At 45.3% G+C, this 19,640-nt stretch overlaps 1 protein-coding gene across 1 annotated transcript in view; it reads left to right on the top strand.

Annotated features, from left to right (window-relative positions):
* The window catches only part of col4a1 (collagen, type IV, alpha 1), a 68,706-nt gene that overhangs the window by 43,934 nt on the left and 5,132 nt on the right, over positions 1–19,640 (top strand). The window contains exons 19-48 of the mRNA XM_079518748.1: positions 640–700; positions 1,264–1,299; positions 1,476–1,622; positions 1,851–1,934; positions 2,054–2,137; positions 2,536–2,606; positions 3,111–3,302; positions 4,051–4,219; positions 4,790–4,882; positions 5,165–5,269; positions 6,249–6,346; positions 6,778–6,928; positions 7,558–7,671; positions 8,360–8,527; positions 8,922–9,011; positions 9,184–9,336; positions 10,514–10,612; positions 10,816–10,905; positions 11,231–11,370; positions 12,263–12,389; positions 12,622–12,702; positions 13,644–13,742; positions 14,327–14,377; positions 15,749–15,934; positions 16,054–16,187; positions 16,333–16,405; positions 16,557–16,628; positions 16,741–16,869; positions 17,349–17,447; positions 18,610–18,822. Of these exons, the coding sequence (XP_079374874.1) occupies positions 640–700; positions 1,264–1,299; positions 1,476–1,622; positions 1,851–1,934; positions 2,054–2,137; positions 2,536–2,606; positions 3,111–3,302; positions 4,051–4,219; positions 4,790–4,882; positions 5,165–5,269; positions 6,249–6,346; positions 6,778–6,928; positions 7,558–7,671; positions 8,360–8,527; positions 8,922–9,011; positions 9,184–9,336; positions 10,514–10,612; positions 10,816–10,905; positions 11,231–11,370; positions 12,263–12,389; positions 12,622–12,702; positions 13,644–13,742; positions 14,327–14,377; positions 15,749–15,934; positions 16,054–16,187; positions 16,333–16,405; positions 16,557–16,628; positions 16,741–16,869; positions 17,349–17,447; positions 18,610–18,822 (3,409 nt within the window). The remainder of the gene's footprint in view (positions 1–639; positions 701–1,263; positions 1,300–1,475; positions 1,623–1,850; positions 1,935–2,053; positions 2,138–2,535; positions 2,607–3,110; positions 3,303–4,050; positions 4,220–4,789; positions 4,883–5,164; positions 5,270–6,248; positions 6,347–6,777; positions 6,929–7,557; positions 7,672–8,359; positions 8,528–8,921; positions 9,012–9,183; positions 9,337–10,513; positions 10,613–10,815; positions 10,906–11,230; positions 11,371–12,262; positions 12,390–12,621; positions 12,703–13,643; positions 13,743–14,326; positions 14,378–15,748; positions 15,935–16,053; positions 16,188–16,332; positions 16,406–16,556; positions 16,629–16,740; positions 16,870–17,348; positions 17,448–18,609; positions 18,823–19,640) is intronic.

Genomic DNA, 19,640 nt, shown 5'->3' with positions numbered 1-19,640 from the left:
CTCTCTCTCTCTCTCTCTCTCTCTCTCTCTCTCTCTCTCTCTCTCTCTCTCTCAATGTTCCTTCATTCTGATTTTTAATAGAGCTTATTGGACTTGGTACCTTAACTTAGGCAGCAATTCTAGAAACTACCAGCAGATGGCACTATATTTCTGTTCAGCAAAATAGAGAGGAACATGACATGTAGTTGTAGACTAGACTACAGTCTACAACAGTCAGAGATCATTGAATTGTCATGATCTCTATAAAGAGAAGACTTCCGCACACCCAGCTTAATTTTCAGCAGGTGCATTGGCAACAATGCAGTAGACATTTAGGAGAAGGAGGGAGGCCCCGCACACTGTCCCTTGTGGGTTCCAGAGCTTTTATTTAAGAGTCCATTTGGACCTCTGGAACCCGCAAGTGGCAGTTTGCGGGCCTCAAATTGTTATTATTTTGAAATAGAATTAGAACTTACAGACCTGTGGCGAGTGCAGACAATTTTGTAGTGCTGAAAAATGGCCAACTGAGCTCCGAAGTGATGTGTGAGCTTCTAGATAGATCTGCCATTTTCGCCAGGTGTTTGCCCCATAATAATGACGTGTTCATGTGGTTATAAAATGAGGCTTGACATAATCTTCCTTTCATCTCTGTGATTTCAGGGCGACGGTGCACCTGGGCCCCCCGGACCTCCTGGTCTCACAGGTTTACAAGGAGAGACAGGTACAGTAAGACCTGCATGGGATGCAAATCATTACAGCATTCATCATGGGATCAATATTACTGTAGTGCACAAACACTGGGCCGGGACCCATTAGTGGGTCGTGGACACATTTTTATGGGTCCCTTAATTTCCCTTAATTTTCTTCCTACTTATCGTTGTTAATCCCCTTATATACAAGTGATTTATTTGAGTGCACATACAGTTAATTAAGAACCCAAAGTCAATAGCTACGTCATGCCTAACCCGCCATTCTACCCACTGCACTCACACGTCAGTGACGTCACAGACCTAACCTCTACGCGTCGTTCCAACACTATCTCCTCATGTCGCGACGGGCGCCGGGACTCAACGGCGGGACTTACTTGAACACCGCCTGCAGAATAAATCTGATGATCAGTCCAGTGGTTTGCGAGATTAGCTGAGAAAACACTGTTATCCCTCCCTCAGTCCTTTTATCACTCCCCTCACCCAGGGGCGGGGAAACTAATTTGTTCTCTATCTACAGGTATGTTCTAATCTAGATTATTATTTGACATGATATTTTTTTTCTCTTTTACAACAGGTTACCCTGGACCTCAAGGTGATGCAGGCCCACCAGGTACTGTTTTATTATCATTATCATCATTATTATTATTATTAATTGTCTTTTTTTAACTGCAACCAACATGCCTCGATGCCTAAATATGCCTCGAGGCTGCCTAAATGAAATGGCCTCTATAAGCATGAAACAAACACGCACAGAGAACAGAAATGGACAGTTTTCCTCTCTTCCAGGCAAGCACGTTGAAGGCCCTCGTGGAGAGGTGGGTCAGAAGGGCAGTGTGGGTCACAGTGGTGACCGGGGTCTGGACGGAGAGTCACTGGCTGGACCTCCTGGACAACACGGACAGACTGGACCCCCTGGACCCCCAGGAACCGCAGGTACACCTCCTCACTGACCACAAGTCACATGGTAGCCATTTTTGCTCTTATATAATAGAGTATTTTAGAGAAAAATGGCAAGCGCTCTGACTGTGCCAGTCATTTTGCCAAGTTGTTCATCATAGTTTATTTAAAAATATATGGAAATATAAACTTTGAATGTTTGTGTGTGCGTGCCGTGTGTGCGTGTGTGTGCCTGTGTGCGTGTTGTGTGTCACCTCCACACAGTTGCACCCCTTCAATGTAACATTGCGAAAGGAAACCCCGGTCCCCCGGGGTCTCAAGGATTACGAGGAGAGTTGGGACAAAAAGGTAAGCGTGGATCAATAAAACCGGTACCATATACTGTATGGCATTATTATGCAAAATGACTGCTGAAAATGATAGCTAGTTAGATCAAAAACATATATTTACATGTTTTTCTGCAAAAGGTGACACTGGAGACACCTGTGTTCAGTGTGAAGTTCTGGCTGGCCCTGGACAACCTGGCCCCGCGGGCCCCAAAGGACAGCACGGTGAGAGAAACTACACCCTGGGCCCCTTTTCCACCAAAATAACTTGGAACCAGTTGGTGCTTTCAGGGAACTGGCGGCCATTTTGTTGGTTCAAGTTCCGAACTTGTAGATTAACTTCTGAACCAATTAATCATTGAAAACACTCTTTGAACTGTTTTAGGCGGGGGGAAAAGAACCAAACCGTATCCATAGCAATATGCATCAAAGTGAACACATACCTTTATATCTACAGTATGGCTATATAGTATATTGTTACAATATGAAATGCCTTACCCCAATACTGTATTGACCTGATACTTTTACTTTGCCTGTATGTGCTGTATATTGATATTCATGTCTGCTACAATGAGTAAGGAGGTACTTAATAACACCTGGGTTCCTTAATTGGTCGTTGGCAGGTTTTCCTGGACCAGCGGGCAGGAAAGGAGACAAGGGGCAGTTTGGCCCCGCTGGAGGTGCAGGCAGAGATGTAAGTAGGATCCCTGTGGCCTCGAAATACTCCTACTGGAAGGATCCATTTAGTGACAAATGTCACGACCTGTCCTACACATTGCCAACTTCAGTGGCGTGCACAGACATTTAGAGGGGCAGGTGCTCAAGTGAAAAAAGGGCACCTTGTGCAGCGCGTGGAACCGGCTGGTTGCCTTAATAGTGTGAGATTTATAGATTTTGGGGCATAAATAATATATTAGAAGCTTTTTTATCAAGAATTGATCAATGTCACCATGGTCCACATACTGTACAGTGTACAAAACTGTCCAAAAGGGCACATTGCTGTCCAGAGGGCAAGGGCAGGTGGTGCTCTAGCACCCCCTAGTGTCTATCTGTGCACGCCACTGGCCAACTTACAGGCTCATTGCATTTCCACAAACGCAATAGCATTACGTTTGCGTATTACGTTTATGTATAGGCTACTACTACAGAATGTCTACCAAAACCTCTCTACTAGTTGTTCTTTCTACTTTGTCTGCAGGGTGTTTCAGGCAACCCTGGCTTGATGGGAGAGCCCGGTGCCGTCGGTGAACCCGGGGATGTGTTCGTAGCTCCTGGGCTGAAAGGTGACCTAGGTCTACCTGGTGTTGCTGGTTCACCAGGGCTGCCAGGCGTGGACGGACTTCCAGGGAAAGAAGGACTCTCAGGTCTGCCGGGACCCAAGGGAGAGGCTGTAAGTAGAGTGTTATTATGGGTTCATTTTGTTGTTTTTTGGGTTTGGGGTGAGATTGTACAGTTCTGTCAGGTGCCAGGTTGGGGTCTTCTGGTCTCCAGTCACTCCCTTCTACACCAGTAAAGAAAGGGACAGGTCACTCACAATATTGATTGGTTCTGACCTGGGTCGTGGCTCAGCGGTCCAGGCACCCTGGCTGGTAACCCAGTCATGGCAGTGTGCTGCGGGTTCGACTCCCGATCCCGACGGCCTTTACTGCATGTCACCTCCCCATTTCCTGTCAGCCTACTGTCTGTCCCTCTATAAAAAATATAAAAATAAAGGCGAAAGCCACAAAAAACACTTAAAAAAATATATTGGTTCTGTATTATATAATGTATTATAGAATTGGTCAGGAGTGGAGATGAGATGTTCTGGAAACATTTATGAAATATAATTATATTTTAATTAAAATATATAATAGTTGCACACTCAAAGTTGGAAGGAAGGTGCCTTCAAGGACCACTTATACTGTAGGTTTGTCTTTGTGGCGCGCTGCACACCCATTGATATAGTTTAGAGTAGAATTCCGTAAAATAGTGGATGGACAACTTGGGTTGATTTTCTAAGCTAAATTACCACTCTGGATGTTGCCATACATCTCTCATTAGATACTTTATTTATACCGAGATAAAATTGGAATATAACAGCATCGCAAAGCTAGAAAGAAAATGGTGTGCACATTCATACCGTTTAATCTTGCTTGCAGGCCAGAGAGGGCACCAAGGGTGACCGCGGACTGGATGGCGAGCCGGGTCTCATTGGGCCCCAAGGAGAGAGAGGCCCCCCTGGGGTGGCAGGGTTTGGTCGGCCAGGTGAGCCTGGAGATAAGGGCGGTCTCGGGAACCCAGGAACTCCGGGAATCCCTGGGCGACCAGGTAGGCATGATGCATTACACTCATAATCAGATTGACAGGCAGACACAAAAAGGGATACCCACGCACGCATGCACGCACACACGCACGCACGCACGCACGCACGCACGCACGCACGCACGCACGCACACATTTTTGTTCTTTATTTGAATCCACAAATTACAATTAATTTTACAAGGAAACAAATATAACGGGGTTGACAGTTTATGTTCACTTAAGGATACACATGGCACCTCCTCCTCCACACAGACAAACTGCCAGCCGAAACAGAACAGTATTTGGCAAGTTGTTTGGCTTTGCTCTTTGTCATGCAGCCAGCTATTCTTAGGCCACTCATGGTCAGTTTATGCACATGGCCGAGGCTTCCGAATATCAGTATGGCAAATCTACATTGATACCCCAGGTTTGTTATAATTCCAAATAATGGAATTATAACACGCACACACACACACACACACACACACACACACACACACACACACACACACACACACACACACACACACACACACACACACACACACACACACAACCTGTTTAATGTATCTGCAATGTATTCTTTACCTCTCAAAGGCGGAAAAGGAGAGCGAGGTAAAGTTGTGAACATGCCTGGGCCTCATGGTGTATCTGGACTGCGAGGAGAAACTGGCTTACCTGGACTTCAAGGTGGGTTTCACCATACTTGTTCCATTATCGTTATTCTCATCCAATATTTCAGAATCAATATATCTTTTTTTTTTTTACACCTAAGCACAAATCTATGTTAAATGTTCTTTGTCTTTTGATGTCGTGACATTACAATTGACTTAACTTTGCAATTTAGCCTGACAACAGTATCGCATAATTTTTTTATAAGCAATTACAATGCAAAAGTAGAAGCTGGTTCACAGTTCCCGGGGCGAGTTGGAACATCAGTGATTAACATTCAGACTGTTTGGCCCCATGCAGGTGACCATGGATCCCCTGGAGACCACGGCTTACCAGGATTCCCTGGACAGAAGGGCGATAGAGGTTTACCTGGAATTGGAATGCCGGGCCTACCTGGCCCAAAAGGTATGATATATTATACATCCATAGATTTAAAAGAAATATGGACGAAGGGCGCCCCATTCATTTGTAGATTGAAAACAAAGTGTTTATGAAAATGTTTACTAAGGTAATACAATCAAGTGTAAAGTCCGGCCAAAGTGTTTTTTCTGCAGCCTGCAGGAGTGGAAATCGTGACATCTGCTAGGCTATTAATGAGAACTGCGGGGGAAACGGTTCTTTAATGGCCTTTAAAAACCAAATCCTTGCCGCCAGGCCCTGGATTAACAATGGAATTTAGTGGAGCTTAAGCCCGCAGCTTGCAGGGCCCTGTGCGAGAGACTATTTCAAATAGGTACAGCTGTTGCTTCCGTCACAAACCGTGTTCATACAGTTAGGTTCTGTCCGTCTCTTCCTCTGAGGTTTTGAAAGGTACCCTTCAAAACCTTTCAGGCGAAAGGTACCTTTGGAAGCCTCACCTCTGTAGTAGTCACCGATTTCAATATAACGCAACACAGGAACTCCAGCTAGTGTTTTTGGTTGTCCAACAGTTTCTTAACCACTCGGTGGGAGGAGACTCAAAAAGCGTCCAGGAGCAGCCTTTAACTCTGGAGCAGCGGTGATAGTGCTGGCGGTGAGCGCGTTCATTCACCGGGCGCGCAAACGCGAAAAGTGTCGTCCTTGATTGTGTTACGCGCACGTGAATCACGTGCATGGGGCCTTTTGATTTGGTGTAGCTCCATGAGGGCCCTCGGAGCGGTTGATTCGGCAATGCTTTCCGCCTCACATGCCCATAAGAATGTACACAAGCCTCTCCATGATAAAACAGAACATTAGAGTGGCTATTCCTGAGATTAGGAATATTGAACTAAATACTGGCTTTTCAATTTAGTTTAATTTAGTTCAATATTTTAAGTTTCTGCTTGAGCCTAGGACCTATTGGTTTGGATTGGCTATACTTTCACTGTTGCTCAGACAAAACAATCCTTTTTTTCTATTTTGCCAGGATTCTCTGGAATCCCCGGAGCCCCAGGTTTACCAGGAGAGGCAGGAAGACCAGGACAAGATGGCACATCAGGAAGGTCCGGTGTATCTGGTCCAAAGGTGTGTACAGTGTGTTGTTATGGTGTTGCGTCGCGTCGTGTTGTGTCATGTCATGTCATGTCATGTCATGTCATGTCATGTCATGCTGTGTCATGTTAGGGACTATAGCTGGTAAGGGTTAGGTATAAGAACACATAAGTCATATTCATATTCATTTTGAATAATTATTAGTATTATTAATGATGATTTGCCTGATGAAGACCTAAAGGGGTCAAAACGTTGCACCAGTAATAACAGTAAGTTCTTTGGAGCTTTAAAACAGGTGTGCAGATGTTGTTTTTTTATCCTCTCCAGAACTCAAGAACACAACAAAACATAATGTCCTTTACCTATATTTCCATAGCCACATATTATGATAATATCCACGTGAGAGGCACATGATTCTCTGGGAGACTTGAATGCACTGTAACTGAATGTGTTCCCTAATACAGGGTGAACCTGGCCGAGGTCTGCCAGGCCCCAAAGGTTCACAAGGCAACCCAGGGGTGACTGGATTCCCCGGAGAAAGGGGCAACCTTGGTCTAGCCGGTGTTCCTGGACAAGAAGGACAGACGGGACAACCAGGGCCTCAGGGAATCAAAGGTAGCGTATTTCCTACAGTCCATATAGGCACATAAATAATAATGGCTGACTTTTGACCCATTTAGACCTGACCTCAACATTAAAAAAAAAATCTTCTAAATGTTCCAGTTTTCTGAAATAAATATTTTCACGATTTTTCAAAAATAGCAGATCTACAAGCTCATAGTAGCAGTGAAATCTGTTCTCCGCATTTGACCTATCTCTTGGAGCGGTGAGCCGCAGCCAAGGAGCGGTGAGCTGCAGCCGTGCCGCGCTCGGGAATCATTTGATTAGTAGATTTGACCCCCCAATCCAACCCTTTGATGCTGAGTGCCAAGCATTGGGTATTGGGTCCCATTTTTACAGTCTTTGGTATGACCCAGCCGGGGATCGAACCCCCGACCTCCCAGTTTCAGGGCAGACACTCTAACCACAAGGCCACTGTCTGGCATCTGAGCCTATTCCGTCGAGATCTCTGGCTCACACACCATTGCACCATCACAAGCAGGCCTAGTGACATGTAGAAGGGACATTTGGGTGAAAGAGGCTCGAAGTGGGAACTGTTTTTGTATACTGTATGCTATGTGGAATAAGGAAATGTAAACCTGGCATGAATGTGTTTGTCTTTACGTTCACCTTTACCTCTTTAGGGGAATATGGCCACCAAGGAAACCCTGGAGATGCTGGTCGATCGGGCCCCCCAGGGCCAGGTCTACCAGGGCCCTCTGGACCCGACGGACCTCCCGGAGAAGCCGGCCCTTACGGTGAGTGAAACGCTTTAAACACTTAACCACAAAAACATTTAACAATTCACCCTTTGTCAAGTCCCGCCCATGGTTGTGCCCCTCCTCTTCGCACCCATTGGTTGCAGTTTTGTGGTTGGACAAAAATCCTTTCTCTCCATCCACTACCATTGAAATTGAATTCAATTCTTATTTTAAACTTGGTGCCAGTAAAAAAAAGGAACATCACAGGTGCAGCGTGGTGACTGGGCATATCATGTTTGTTTTGAGTTTTTTCCTAAAATGATGTTTTAGCAAATTCAATGTAAACAAGGTGGAACCAGGGCGGAAAGAGCCTGCTGGTATAGTCAGTAAGGGACCAATCAGAAGGCTGACAAATAGTCGGTCTACAAGTTCACAGTTTATTGTGGTGCAACGTGTCGTGAGCTATCTTTTTTAATTATTATTTTTGCCTATAATGACTTGCCAGAGTTTAAGAAAATGTCTGATTTGACCACAACAATTCTATCAAATAACAGGAGTTTGTTTTTCAGAAAATCACTGAATATATTTCAAAAGTGTGTGTGTGTGTGTGTGTGTGTGTATGTGTATGTGTATGTGTATGTGTATGTGTATGTGTGTGTGTGTGTGTGTGTGTGTGTGTGTGTGTGTGTGTGTGTGTGTGTGTGTGTGTGTGTGTGTGTGTGTGTGTGTGTGTGTGTGAATGCAGGTCCATCTGGCGTGAAGGGGGACAAGGGCTTTCCGGGTCCTACTGGTCTGGACATGCCTGGACCTCAGGGAGATAAAGGAGCGAGTGGCTTCCCAGGACTGAAGGGATCTAGAGGCTTCCCGGGTCGATCAGGCCCGACAGGGAGGGACGGGCTGACTGGAGTCATCGGTGAGACCGACAGTCACACTGCAGAACCAGGGCTTACCAAAACACTTTAGGAACTCCAGACCCAAAAGACAAAATGTGGTGGGTCCCCCTCTGGGACCCAAACTTACAAAAATACCATTTATATTAATTAACCCATTTAGGCCTGACGTCAAAATAAAAAAAATGTCTTGACAGTTTTCTGATGTTTCTATATCAGTGGTGCTCAATATTTTATGTCAACGACCCCAAAAAATATATGTAATTGGCCACCGATCCCCATCTGAAAAATAAGCAGAAGCAAAGATTTGAGTTAAAAACGTTCGCTCTGCGTGTGCGTGTGCGTGTGCGTGTGTGTGTGTGTGTGTGTGTGTGTGTGTGTGTGTGTGTGTGTGTGTGTGTGTGTGTCTCTTTATAGGTCCTAAGGGAGAGATGGGAGTCATCGGAACACCGGGATTCCCTGGATCGCCTGGAATTTTTGGAGTACCTGGAAGTCCTGGTGGTAGAGGTGAGAGAGAAGAGGATTTTACTGTACACACACACACACACACACACACACACACACACACACACACACACACACACACACACACACACACACACACACACACACACACACACACACACACAGATTGATATAGCAACTCTTCCCCTCTTCCCTTTCTCCTTCCTTTGAACAGGTGACCCTGGTCTTACTGGACCAAGAGGGGGGTTCGGTGACAGTGGACCTAAGGGAGAGAGGGGAGAAACGGGTCTGCAGGGCCCTGCTGGGAACATGAGTGATGTCGATATGGAGCACATGAAGGGGGAGAAAGGAGACCTCGGAGACAGAGGTACAGTAAAAAATCACACCCGTGTGAACTGAGTGGTGCAAGGTCTTATATAGCCTGATCAGCTGTGGTCTGACGTAATGTCTGACGTAATGAAATCACACCCGTGTGAACTGAGTGACCATAGCAACCATGCTCATTTTTTTGGTACGAACAAACACGTGGACACGTAAACTAACAAAGCCAGTTGTTGGAGTGGTTTACACCACTCAAAAATACATTATTTACATGAGAAAGGAGTAGATGCTGGAGCAGCTCGGAGAGTTTAAGCCTTTTTATTCAGGCGCTAGTATACATAATGACATTATTTACATACTTGTCCCACTAGGGACAACATGCGACAATAGCTTGTTGTTTTCATTATGTGACGTCAAACCTGGAACCAGTTAAGTTAAGTTTACTTTAGTCTGGGATGCCATGGGACATCAATCTGGGAAATGGATTTTGGTTTGCCTCTTCCGCTTTCTTAGTCCACTTCCTGCCGGGTGCTTCTGTGTCACACGGTTTGAGTCCAGACAGTGTAGGACCCAAGAGCAAGATGAGAGGCAGCTCAGTTCAAATAATAAAGTAATAATAAAGTAAACCAAGAGAGATTACTACAGAATAAAAAGGAACAGAGCAGTAAAACACTAACTAAAACTAGGAACATATGAAAACACAGCAGGGTGACAGAACAGGTCACGGGTCGTGACACTTCTGTGTTTATTCCTACTAACAACATTCCATGCTTTAGAGGCAGTGGCGCTCTTGAGAGATTACTGGGACGTGAACCATAGTGTTCATGTTCTAAGGCATGTCATAATAGTCCCCCCCCCACCCCCTTTTCCCCCTACTGTACATGTTTTTCCCTTTTTACTTCCTTTATATGATGATTTCCTGATTTGTTTTAGGGGCGCTAACCCCTCCTACATTCTATTAATGTAGATCTTCATCTTGCACAAACATTAAATTCCCATTGACAATGAATGGAGAATTGACGTCTAAGCGGTTAACCGAGGCTTAAAAGGCGCGGATGCAGGATTGGGGTTACGTTTGCACCCAGGATTATTATGTGGCACTTTATCTTTCTGTAGGCTACATTAACTGGCTAGGTTGTAAGCCAGTAAGGTTTCTCTTTTTTTTTAATATATATATAATAAATATATTAAACTAAATATAAAAATGATGTTGTTGTCATCAGGTAACTCTGGCCCCTCTGGAGAGAAGGGCTTCCAAGGAGTGCGTGGGGACAATGGGCTGGCAGGGGTGGATGGAGAGCCTGGTCTACCTGGCCAGCCAGGTGAGCTTATATACCCCAAAAAAAGCTTTTAACAGTAACCAACAGTGTGTAATGAGTGTGTACAGATACTGTACATACTGTACATACGCATATACTGTACCATGTACCGTATGTATTGTAGACAGAGCACCTTATAACGTTACATTGTATTTCATCATTCGCTCTATTTCTTTATATCTGGGGAATGTTTGACTTTGTTTCAGGTGACAAAGGAGATCTAGGTATGCCTGGAGAGCCTGGCAGCCTTGGAAACCCAGGTTATAAGGGTGACGTTGGAGAGATGGGAATACCAGGTATGATTCAAACCCCCCCCCATGCTCCAAGATGGCAAGGCACCCAGCGAGAAAAAATATATTGTTGGTCATTTAAAAGTTATTTAAAATCTGATTTTACACATGATCTAACCAGCGTCTCTTGTGTGTGTGTGTGTGTGTGTGTGTGTGTGTGTGTGTGTGTGTGTGTGTGTGTGTGTGTGTGTGTGTGTGTGTGTGTGTGTGTGTGTGTGTGTGTGTGTGTGTGTGTGTGTGTGTGTGTGTGTGTGTGTGTGTGTGTGTGTGTGTGTGTGTGTGTGTGTGTGTGTGTGTGTGTGTGTGTGTGTGTGTGTGTGCGTGCGTGTAGGCCCGTACGGCCCAAAGGGTACTAAAGGTGGGATTGGCACAACTGGTCATACTGGGTTCCGAGGCGTAGATGGAGAAAAGGGAGACAAGGGACTGGACGGTGAGCCGGGCATAGGCTTCGCAGGACCACCCGGAGAGAAGGTAAACTAATCAGCATGCAGTGGTGGACAGTAACTTAGTACATTTACTTTTACTAAGTACAGTTTTGAGATATTTGTATTTCCAATTTCCAATACTTTTACTTTTACTCCACTACAATTATTTGAAAACTTTAGTTACTAGTTACTTTGGAGATTTTAATTTTGATTGGAAAACATACATTAACCACTTCAGCCGTATATACATTTCGGACTTTGAACTTGTGAAATGGGACATTCTGCACAGTGAGTACATTTACTTTCAGTACTTTTAAGTACATTTTGATGCCGATACTTTTGTACTTTTACTAATGGGACTTGTACTTGTAGCGGGTGTACATCTACAGTACACTGCAGTATTGATACTTTTACTTAAGTAAAACATTTGAGTACTTTTTCCACCACTGCTAATCAGTCACAATAGCACTAGTTGTATAGTTAAGTTTTTATACACCTCCAACAACCTTCTCATGAATCAGAAATGGCTTTCATCAGCCCACCAGCTCCCTTAGGGTAAATGGTGCATTTATATCATCATCATCATTTTCACAATGCCACGCATTTATATTGCGCCTTTATCCATGGCGCTTTATATAGATTACATTACATTCACACACACATTCATACACCGATGGCGGCGGAAACCATGCAAGGCACCAAGCATCACATCAGGAGTAATTAGGGGTTCAGAGTCTTGCTCAAGGACACTTCGACACTAACTCTGGGGAGAGCCCGGGTTCGAACTGGCAACCTTGCGGTTCCCATCCTGCTGCTCTAACCGGCCACTCTACCCCCTGAGCCGCCCCTTATCTTTCTGTAACTTTTTTTCAACTGTTCTCCGTTCTGTTTGTCCCCTCTCTCTCTCTCTCCGTCTCCTGTTTCTTAACGGCCAACAGGGTCAGACGGGCTTCCCGGGGAACCCAGGGAACCCAGGGGAGAAGGGTCACAAGGGTGGCATGGGGCATGGTGGCATGCCAGGAACGCCAGGGACAAAGGGAGACCTGGGAAACATCGGATATCCAGGTCAGAACTCATCATCATGTATCGTAATATGCTCGTTGTGCATCGGTGTGTGTGGGCCAACCAGTGGCATTGTGTTACTTTATATACAGTAGGCTCACTTGTACTCTCTAACGTGTGCGTGTGTGTGCGTGTGTGTGTGTGTGTGTGTGTGCGTGTGTGTGTGTGTGTGTGCGTGTGTGCGTGTGCGTGCGTGTGTGCGTATGTGCGTGTGCGCGCGCGTGTGTGTGTGCAGGTCAGCCCGGTAGACCAGGAGATAAGGGTATTTCTGGGCTGCCTGGATCATCTGGAGAGCCCGGTCGCCCAGGTCGACCAGGTAAGCAACACACATGTTTGTTTTTTTTTAAACGAGAACACAGACACACATGCTGTTGTAGATACATATTGGATTAATTTGTTCACCTTTTAGCCCTACTGGCTAGTATAGAGATGGGGATCAAAACCAGGTACAATGAGGGACTATTTCCGAATTAGTACTAGTGGTTCTAAAACGTTTTATTTGCAAAGAGACCCCCTTAAGTCTGAGAGTGTTCAAATGGAACCAAATGGACCCGTAATGTAATTTGGAACCAAATGGGTCCATTTGGTTCCATTTGAACACTCTCAGAGTTACAGACCTGTTGTTGTGGTCATTCAGGGCTATCTATTCATGTGTTTCTGGTAATGTTATTGTCAACTAATTTTGTATGTTCGTGGCAAAAATGGAATGTTGACAAACATGTCCACCATGAGCCAACATGGCGATGACCCCTGAGCATGGCCTCTATAGAGCGTCGCAGTCCCGCCTCCTACCCTGGACCAGGAAATGAAACCCAATGCATTATTCTCATAGACATTACTTAAAGTATTTATTTAAAGACGGTTACGCCGCGGACAAAGCCAACTCGAGTCGTGACAACTCATGACAACACAAACAATATTTTGGACCAAAAAAATAATTACAAAGAAGAAAAACAACAAAAAAAGTGTTGTAACCTGCCGTTTTTTTCTTCTTTCTAATTATTTGTTTGGTCCAAGATATTGTTTGTGTTGTCATGAGTTGTCACGACTCGAGTTGGCTTTGTCCGCGGCGTAACCGTCTTTAAATAAATACTTTAAGAAATGTCTATGAGAATAATGCATTGGGTTTCATTTCCTGGTCCAGGGTAGGAGGCGGGACTGCGACGCTCTATAGGGGCCGGTTGAGAGGCTTTTTGATGCCTATCCAAAGGTACTAGTAGGCAACTCTCATTGTGAGAAACATGGTCTCCGTTTTAGGCGAACCAGGCCGGCAGGGTGCTACTGGTCCACTTGGAGAGAAAGGAGAGGCTGGAGTGGACGGCATACCTGGGTCCTCGGGGGAGAGGGGAGACGCTGGTCAGTACAAGAGGACTTAACACCGAGAAGTCCAAAATGCACAGCTGTACTGATGATGACCATAGAACAACAAAAACATTACTGCCAAAGATGGAGTGCCGTGATTTTATTCCCCCCCCCCCCCCTAAATCATGATTTTTTCAAAAAAAAAGTGTACAGAAAGTGTTAAAATGATGTTTTTATGTGGTCACACACCCATTCATTAAGTTCATTAAGTATAGTACACCACCCCCACCTGAACTTAAAAGCCTCACCCCCACAGCTGTTTGGTAATGTGGGAGGGGTTAGCGTTATGATGTCACTAAAGTGGTGCATTTGCCATTGAGCGTTCAGCTTTCAGGAAGAAACCAAAAAATACACAGGGAAGACATTTGAATATTATGACCACACCTGGGGGTCTATTAGACTTAGAGTAATAGAGTAATAATCCATAGACACATACAAAACAGACAAAGTACAAAAATCACGGCACTCCCATCTTTAACAGATCTGACTCTGAAACCTTTAAAATGACCAAATACTTATGATTGTAAGAACATTTTGTTCCTTTTCAAGCGTTTATGTCCCCCTATCCATCTCTGCAGGCTTAGCGGGCAAGGGTGTCCCTGGCACCCCTGGACAATCTGGTGGCAGAGGTAAGAACGCTCTCATCCATGCCTCTCTAAGTGTGGGAATCCATGTATGGATGATGATGTTGATGATGATATACTGTATTTGGACTTTAACCCATTTTGACCTGAGATCAGATTCTAAAAATGTCTTCTACATCCTGACAGTTTTCTGAAAAAGCTATGTTTCTATGTCAGTCGTTCTTCGATTTTTCAAAAATAGCAGACCTACAAGCTCGTAGCGCGCCACTCGGTGGCGCGCTACGAGCTTGTAGATCTGATATTTTTCAATAGCTAAAGCATAACATAATGGCAGCGGTTCCCAACACACTTTTAAATATATATTTTTATCCCACGATTTTGTAACCCATTTTTCACCCGTGTGTCAATTATCTAATGTGATCCTGGGCTCTACACACCCTCCGACCGACCTAGTCCCCATATATGGGGGACATGGGGAGAGCAACGGACTTGAACTCATGCTTCCTTCATGCCTGAGTGTCCAAGTTGCTCCTTTACACCTGACAGGGGGGAGTTCCCCTGGTTGGACGTAGCGCATGGAAGGAACACGTTATTCCAACCAGTTCCTTTCACCTCCATCAGGCGCCCCGGCTGGCCAGGGAGAGGCAGTTTAGAGACCAGGATTACTGCATGTTTTTTGTGAGGGTATCTACCCTAGGGGACACGGGGAGAACACGGGGACAACACACCTTTAAAAGAAGAAAATACCATGACATTTCCTATACACTAGACTAGACGGTGCCCAGCTGTAGAGCACCTAGTCGGTAACGATGGAAGTTTCCGTACCCCACCCGGCTATGCAATACCCGTTGTACCCGTGTCAGAGTACCCGTTCCACCCATCTGTCCGTGTCCCTTTTATGCCCATATATGGAGATTTCTGTATCAGTCTATGCAGATGTCAGAACATATTTGTGACGTCGGAACAGGCCAGCTCCATATATGGAGCTTGGACAGGGGCCTGGTCCAGCGCCCGGGCAGGGGCCTGGTCCAGAGGCCTTTTGTGGCGGTTCTGGACAACCGGGTACTGCACTCCCTGTGGGGGTGCGGAACGCATGTGTCGAATTTGATGTCGGTGGGGCGAACGGTTCTCGAGTTAACGTGGATTTCACACGTATACGTACAGAGACTTAGTGCATTTATAGATAGATTATTTATTTTACATTCATGATACATTATCATTAAAACCTTAGTGTTTGGTCAAATATTTGGGGGGCCCCCCACTTCCCAATACTCTCATCTCGCGGCCTACCAATGGGCCCGGAGTCCCGTCCCACAGATCGGGAATCACTGCCTTACGGTTCAACCGTTCCTTTCGGTCCTCATTCAAAGCCTCATAACATAATTTTGCTCGCTCCTCTTCTGCCTCGCCCTGCAGGTGACAAAGGCAGCCCCGGTTTCCCCGGCACCCCTGGCCACTCGGGGATCCCCGGGGTCAAGGGTGACAAGGGCTTCGTAGGCATCGACGGTCCCCGGGGTGAGACGGGAGAGAGCGGTCTCCCCGGAGACTCCACAGAGGGCGCCAAAGGAGACCAAGGGGAACCAGGTCCTACCGGAGAAGCAGGTATATGCCACACACCACCAGACAGTTGTGTCTAAAGCACGCGCGCACACAAACACACACACACACACGCACACACACACACACACAACCTTCATTCTCTTCTCCTTCATCCAAAACAGGATCAACTGGAGGCCCGGGGCCGTCCGGCGTGCCAGGCCGAGAGGGCTCGAAGGGAGACAAAGGAACCCAGGGCTCCCCTGGCGTCCAGGGGGAGACGGGACATAAGGGTGATCACGGAAGCTCTGGGCTACCTGTAGGTTCACTTCCAGTCACTCCTCCATGACTTTTACCGTTATTTAACTTCTTATATACCTGACCTTTGTTCAATTATTGGTCTCTTTTAGACTCTGTTATAAGTAACTGTGTGTGTGCATGTGTGTGTGTGTGTGTGTGTGTAGGGACAAGCTGGCCTTCCAGGTGTTGATGGACTTAAAGGAGAGATGGGATTACAAGGTGTCCCTGGCTTCCCAGGTGAGTGGCCTATAGTATACTATACTCTGTGTTTGTGTGTGTGGAAGATAAGCCTTCAAAAGGAGGTTGTATGAGGGCCGTTGTCTGATTCACTTAACGAACACATACATTCTGAAGGGTCTAACTCTGATTTTCAACTATACTCTTATAGGTCCGAAGGGTGTAATCGGGACGTTTGGATTCAAAGGAGAGCTGGGAGACAGAGGATTCCCAGGAGAACAGGGTAAAACTAGGAGAGACAGTCAGTCTGTGTCAACGCAAGCAACCAAAATGTTATCTGTTTATGTTCTGCTGTTCCAGATGTTCTCATTTTACACTATTTTGTTTTCCTCCAGGTAATCAAGGAGCCCCTGGGCCACCTGGCCACAATACATTCATCAAAGGAGACATTGGCTTCCCAGGGCCGCAGGGCTTGCCAGGACCCCAGGGACCATCTGGTTTCCCTGGCCTGAAAGGGCAACAAGGTAAGACTTTACTTTACCCATTTTAGGACTGAGACCAGATTCTACAAAATAATGTCTTCTAAATCTCGACAGTTTTCTGAAAAACCCATGTTTCTATATCAGTGATTGTCAAACTATTTCATGTCAAGGACCCCAAAAAATGTATGTAATTGGCCGCCGACCCCCATATTAAATTATGGTGTTCCAGGGACCTCCCAGAAGCAAAGATTTGAGTTAAAAACGTTCGCTCTGAACGAGTATATATATTAAAAGATTTGCGACACATTTTCACCATTTTTCCAAAATAGCAGATCTACAAGCGTGGCACTCGGTGCCGCGCTATGAGCTTGTACATCTGCTATTACACCAAAACACCAAAAGGGGATCCTCCCGCCGCCCTGAATGGTGTTAAAATCAGAGTCAGTTATCCGAGTGTGAGGCAGATAACATGTAATCAGTCCATTCATAACATTTCCCCTCTTGTGCTGCCCATGTTTCAGGTGTGACAGGCGGCACAGGGCCAAAGGGTGACGAGGGGCACCCTGGGTACAACGGCCAGTTTGGAGCCAAAGGAGAGCCTGGCTTGACTGGGCCGACAGGTAAGAGCCCATGGAGTCCATCAGCTATAATATTATAATGTATGTCAGTGGCGTGCACAGATAGACACTAGGGGGTGCCCTTTAACCCATTCAGGCCTGACGTCAAAATTAAAAAAAAAAGTTTTCTAAATCATGAGAATTTTCTGAAAGATTTCAGGCACATTTTAACGATTTTTCAAAAATAGCAGACCTACAAGTTCATAGCGCGCCACTCGGTGGCGCGCTATGAGCTTGTAGATCTGCTATTTTTCAATAGCTAAAGTTTAACTTAACGCTTAAAACACCAAAAGGGGTTCCCGCCCTCTTCTTTTTTTTTGTACAGTGTACACACTGTACAGTATATGGACGATGGTGACATTGATCAAGTCTTGATAAAAATCTTCTATTATATTATTTAGGCCCCAAAATCTATAAATCTCACACTATTAAGGCAACCGGCCGGTTCCACGCACTGCACAAGGTGCCCTTTTTTTCACTTGAGCACCTGCCCCTCTAAATGTCTGTGCACGCCACTGATGTATGTACTGTCTGTCTGTCTCCGGTAAAAAACTGTCCCTTTGTGAAGTCTCTGTGTTGACCTTGTCCTGTTCACGTACAGTACGTCCCGATCAGTGTTGATTTGGACAGCAAAATTTAGTTTTTAGTTTCAGTCATAGTCTTTTGAATAGTTTTAATTTTGAGTTTTTGTCACATTTTAGTCACCTGTAATGTTTTAGTGTTATTCTAGTTATATTAGTTGATCTAGTCGACTAACGTGCATTTTGGCGTGCCTTGATGCCGTGCCTTGATGCCGTTGTGATGGCTGATTTTACACTTGCTGAAAAAAGCCGATCTACAAGCTCACAACGCGTCGCGCTGCGACGCGTTGTGAGCTTGTAGATCGGCTATTTCCAGCATGCTACCAAGTGTAAAATGACTTGTGTCTTTTACTTATACTGGATCTCTTGTCCACCAGTCCCTTCCTAACATTTTAGTGTAGTTCTTATTTGTCGACAAAATTGTCAATATATATTTAGTCCTCGTTTTAGTCATAGCTTAGTTTTCATTTAGTATCCATTCAGTTTTGGTCAGTGAAAAAAGGTAGTCGACGAACATTTTTCGTCTTAGTTTCAGTCGACGAAATCCTCACTGGTCCTCCGACCTGTCTGTCTCTCTTGTTTAGGACCCCGAGGGTACCCTGGCCCCCCTGGACCGGACGGCGTTCCAGGTCAGGTGGGTTCCCCCGGCCCCTCCTCCATGGATCACGGCTTCCTGGTGACCAGACACAGCCAGAATGTGGACATCCCGCAGTGTCCTGACGGCACCGCGCTCATCTACGATGGCTACTCGCTGCTCTACGTACAAGGCAACGAGCGATCGCATGGACAAGACCTGGGTAAGAGAGAGAGAGAGAGATGAGAGAGAGAGAGAGAGATACAGAAAGAGTGAACAAGTTATATAAAGCTAGCAGGAAATGGACACGTTAAAGGGGAAAACCACTCATTTTCATCATTGAACTATGCAATTAATATACCTTAGAGTTGTTGTGTAGAAGTCTTCTATTTTGCCTAGAACTGGAGGTCTAGAACTTGGGGTTATGTGTTCAGTGACATCACAAACCAAAAAAGCGTGATGTCACTGATCATAATGACCCCCAACAACTCTAAGGTATATTAATGACATAGTTCAATGTTGAAAAGGAGTGGGTTTTCCCCCGTTAACTAAGCAGTGTTGTTTTTTGCAGCATATAGGGCAGTATTATGCGTGTCTTAAGTACCAGGTCTTATGACTTAACTTAAGACCTGGAGGCAGGGTCAATGCCATTTGGCCACTCAGAATAGCCAAATGGCATTGATCACGCCTCCAGGTCTTAAGTTAAGTAATAAGACCTGGTACTTAAGACACGCATAATACTGCCCTAGTCTCTTGAATAGTTTTCATTTAGTTTTAGTCACATTTTAGTCACACGGAATGTTTTAGTGTTAGTCTAGTCTTGGTTTTAGTCATCGTAGCTCAGTTTTCATTTAGTTTTAGTCACATTTTAGTCACACGGAATGTTTTAGTGTTAGTCTTGTCTTGGTTTTAGTCATCGTAGCTCAGTTTTCATTTAGATTCCATTTAGTTTTCGTCAGTGAAAAAATGTAGTCGACGAACATTTTTCATCTTAGTTTTAGTTGACGAAATCAACACTGTAACTAAGAAACCCAAACCGTG

This window comes from Electrona antarctica (genome assembly GCF_951216825.1).
Source record: "Electrona antarctica genome assembly, chromosome: 13".
NCBI lineage: Eukaryota > Metazoa > Chordata > Actinopteri > Myctophiformes > Myctophidae > Electrona > Electrona antarctica.
The sequence above is the reverse complement of the archived record's forward strand: the minus strand, read 5'-3'. Positions and strand labels throughout refer to the sequence as shown.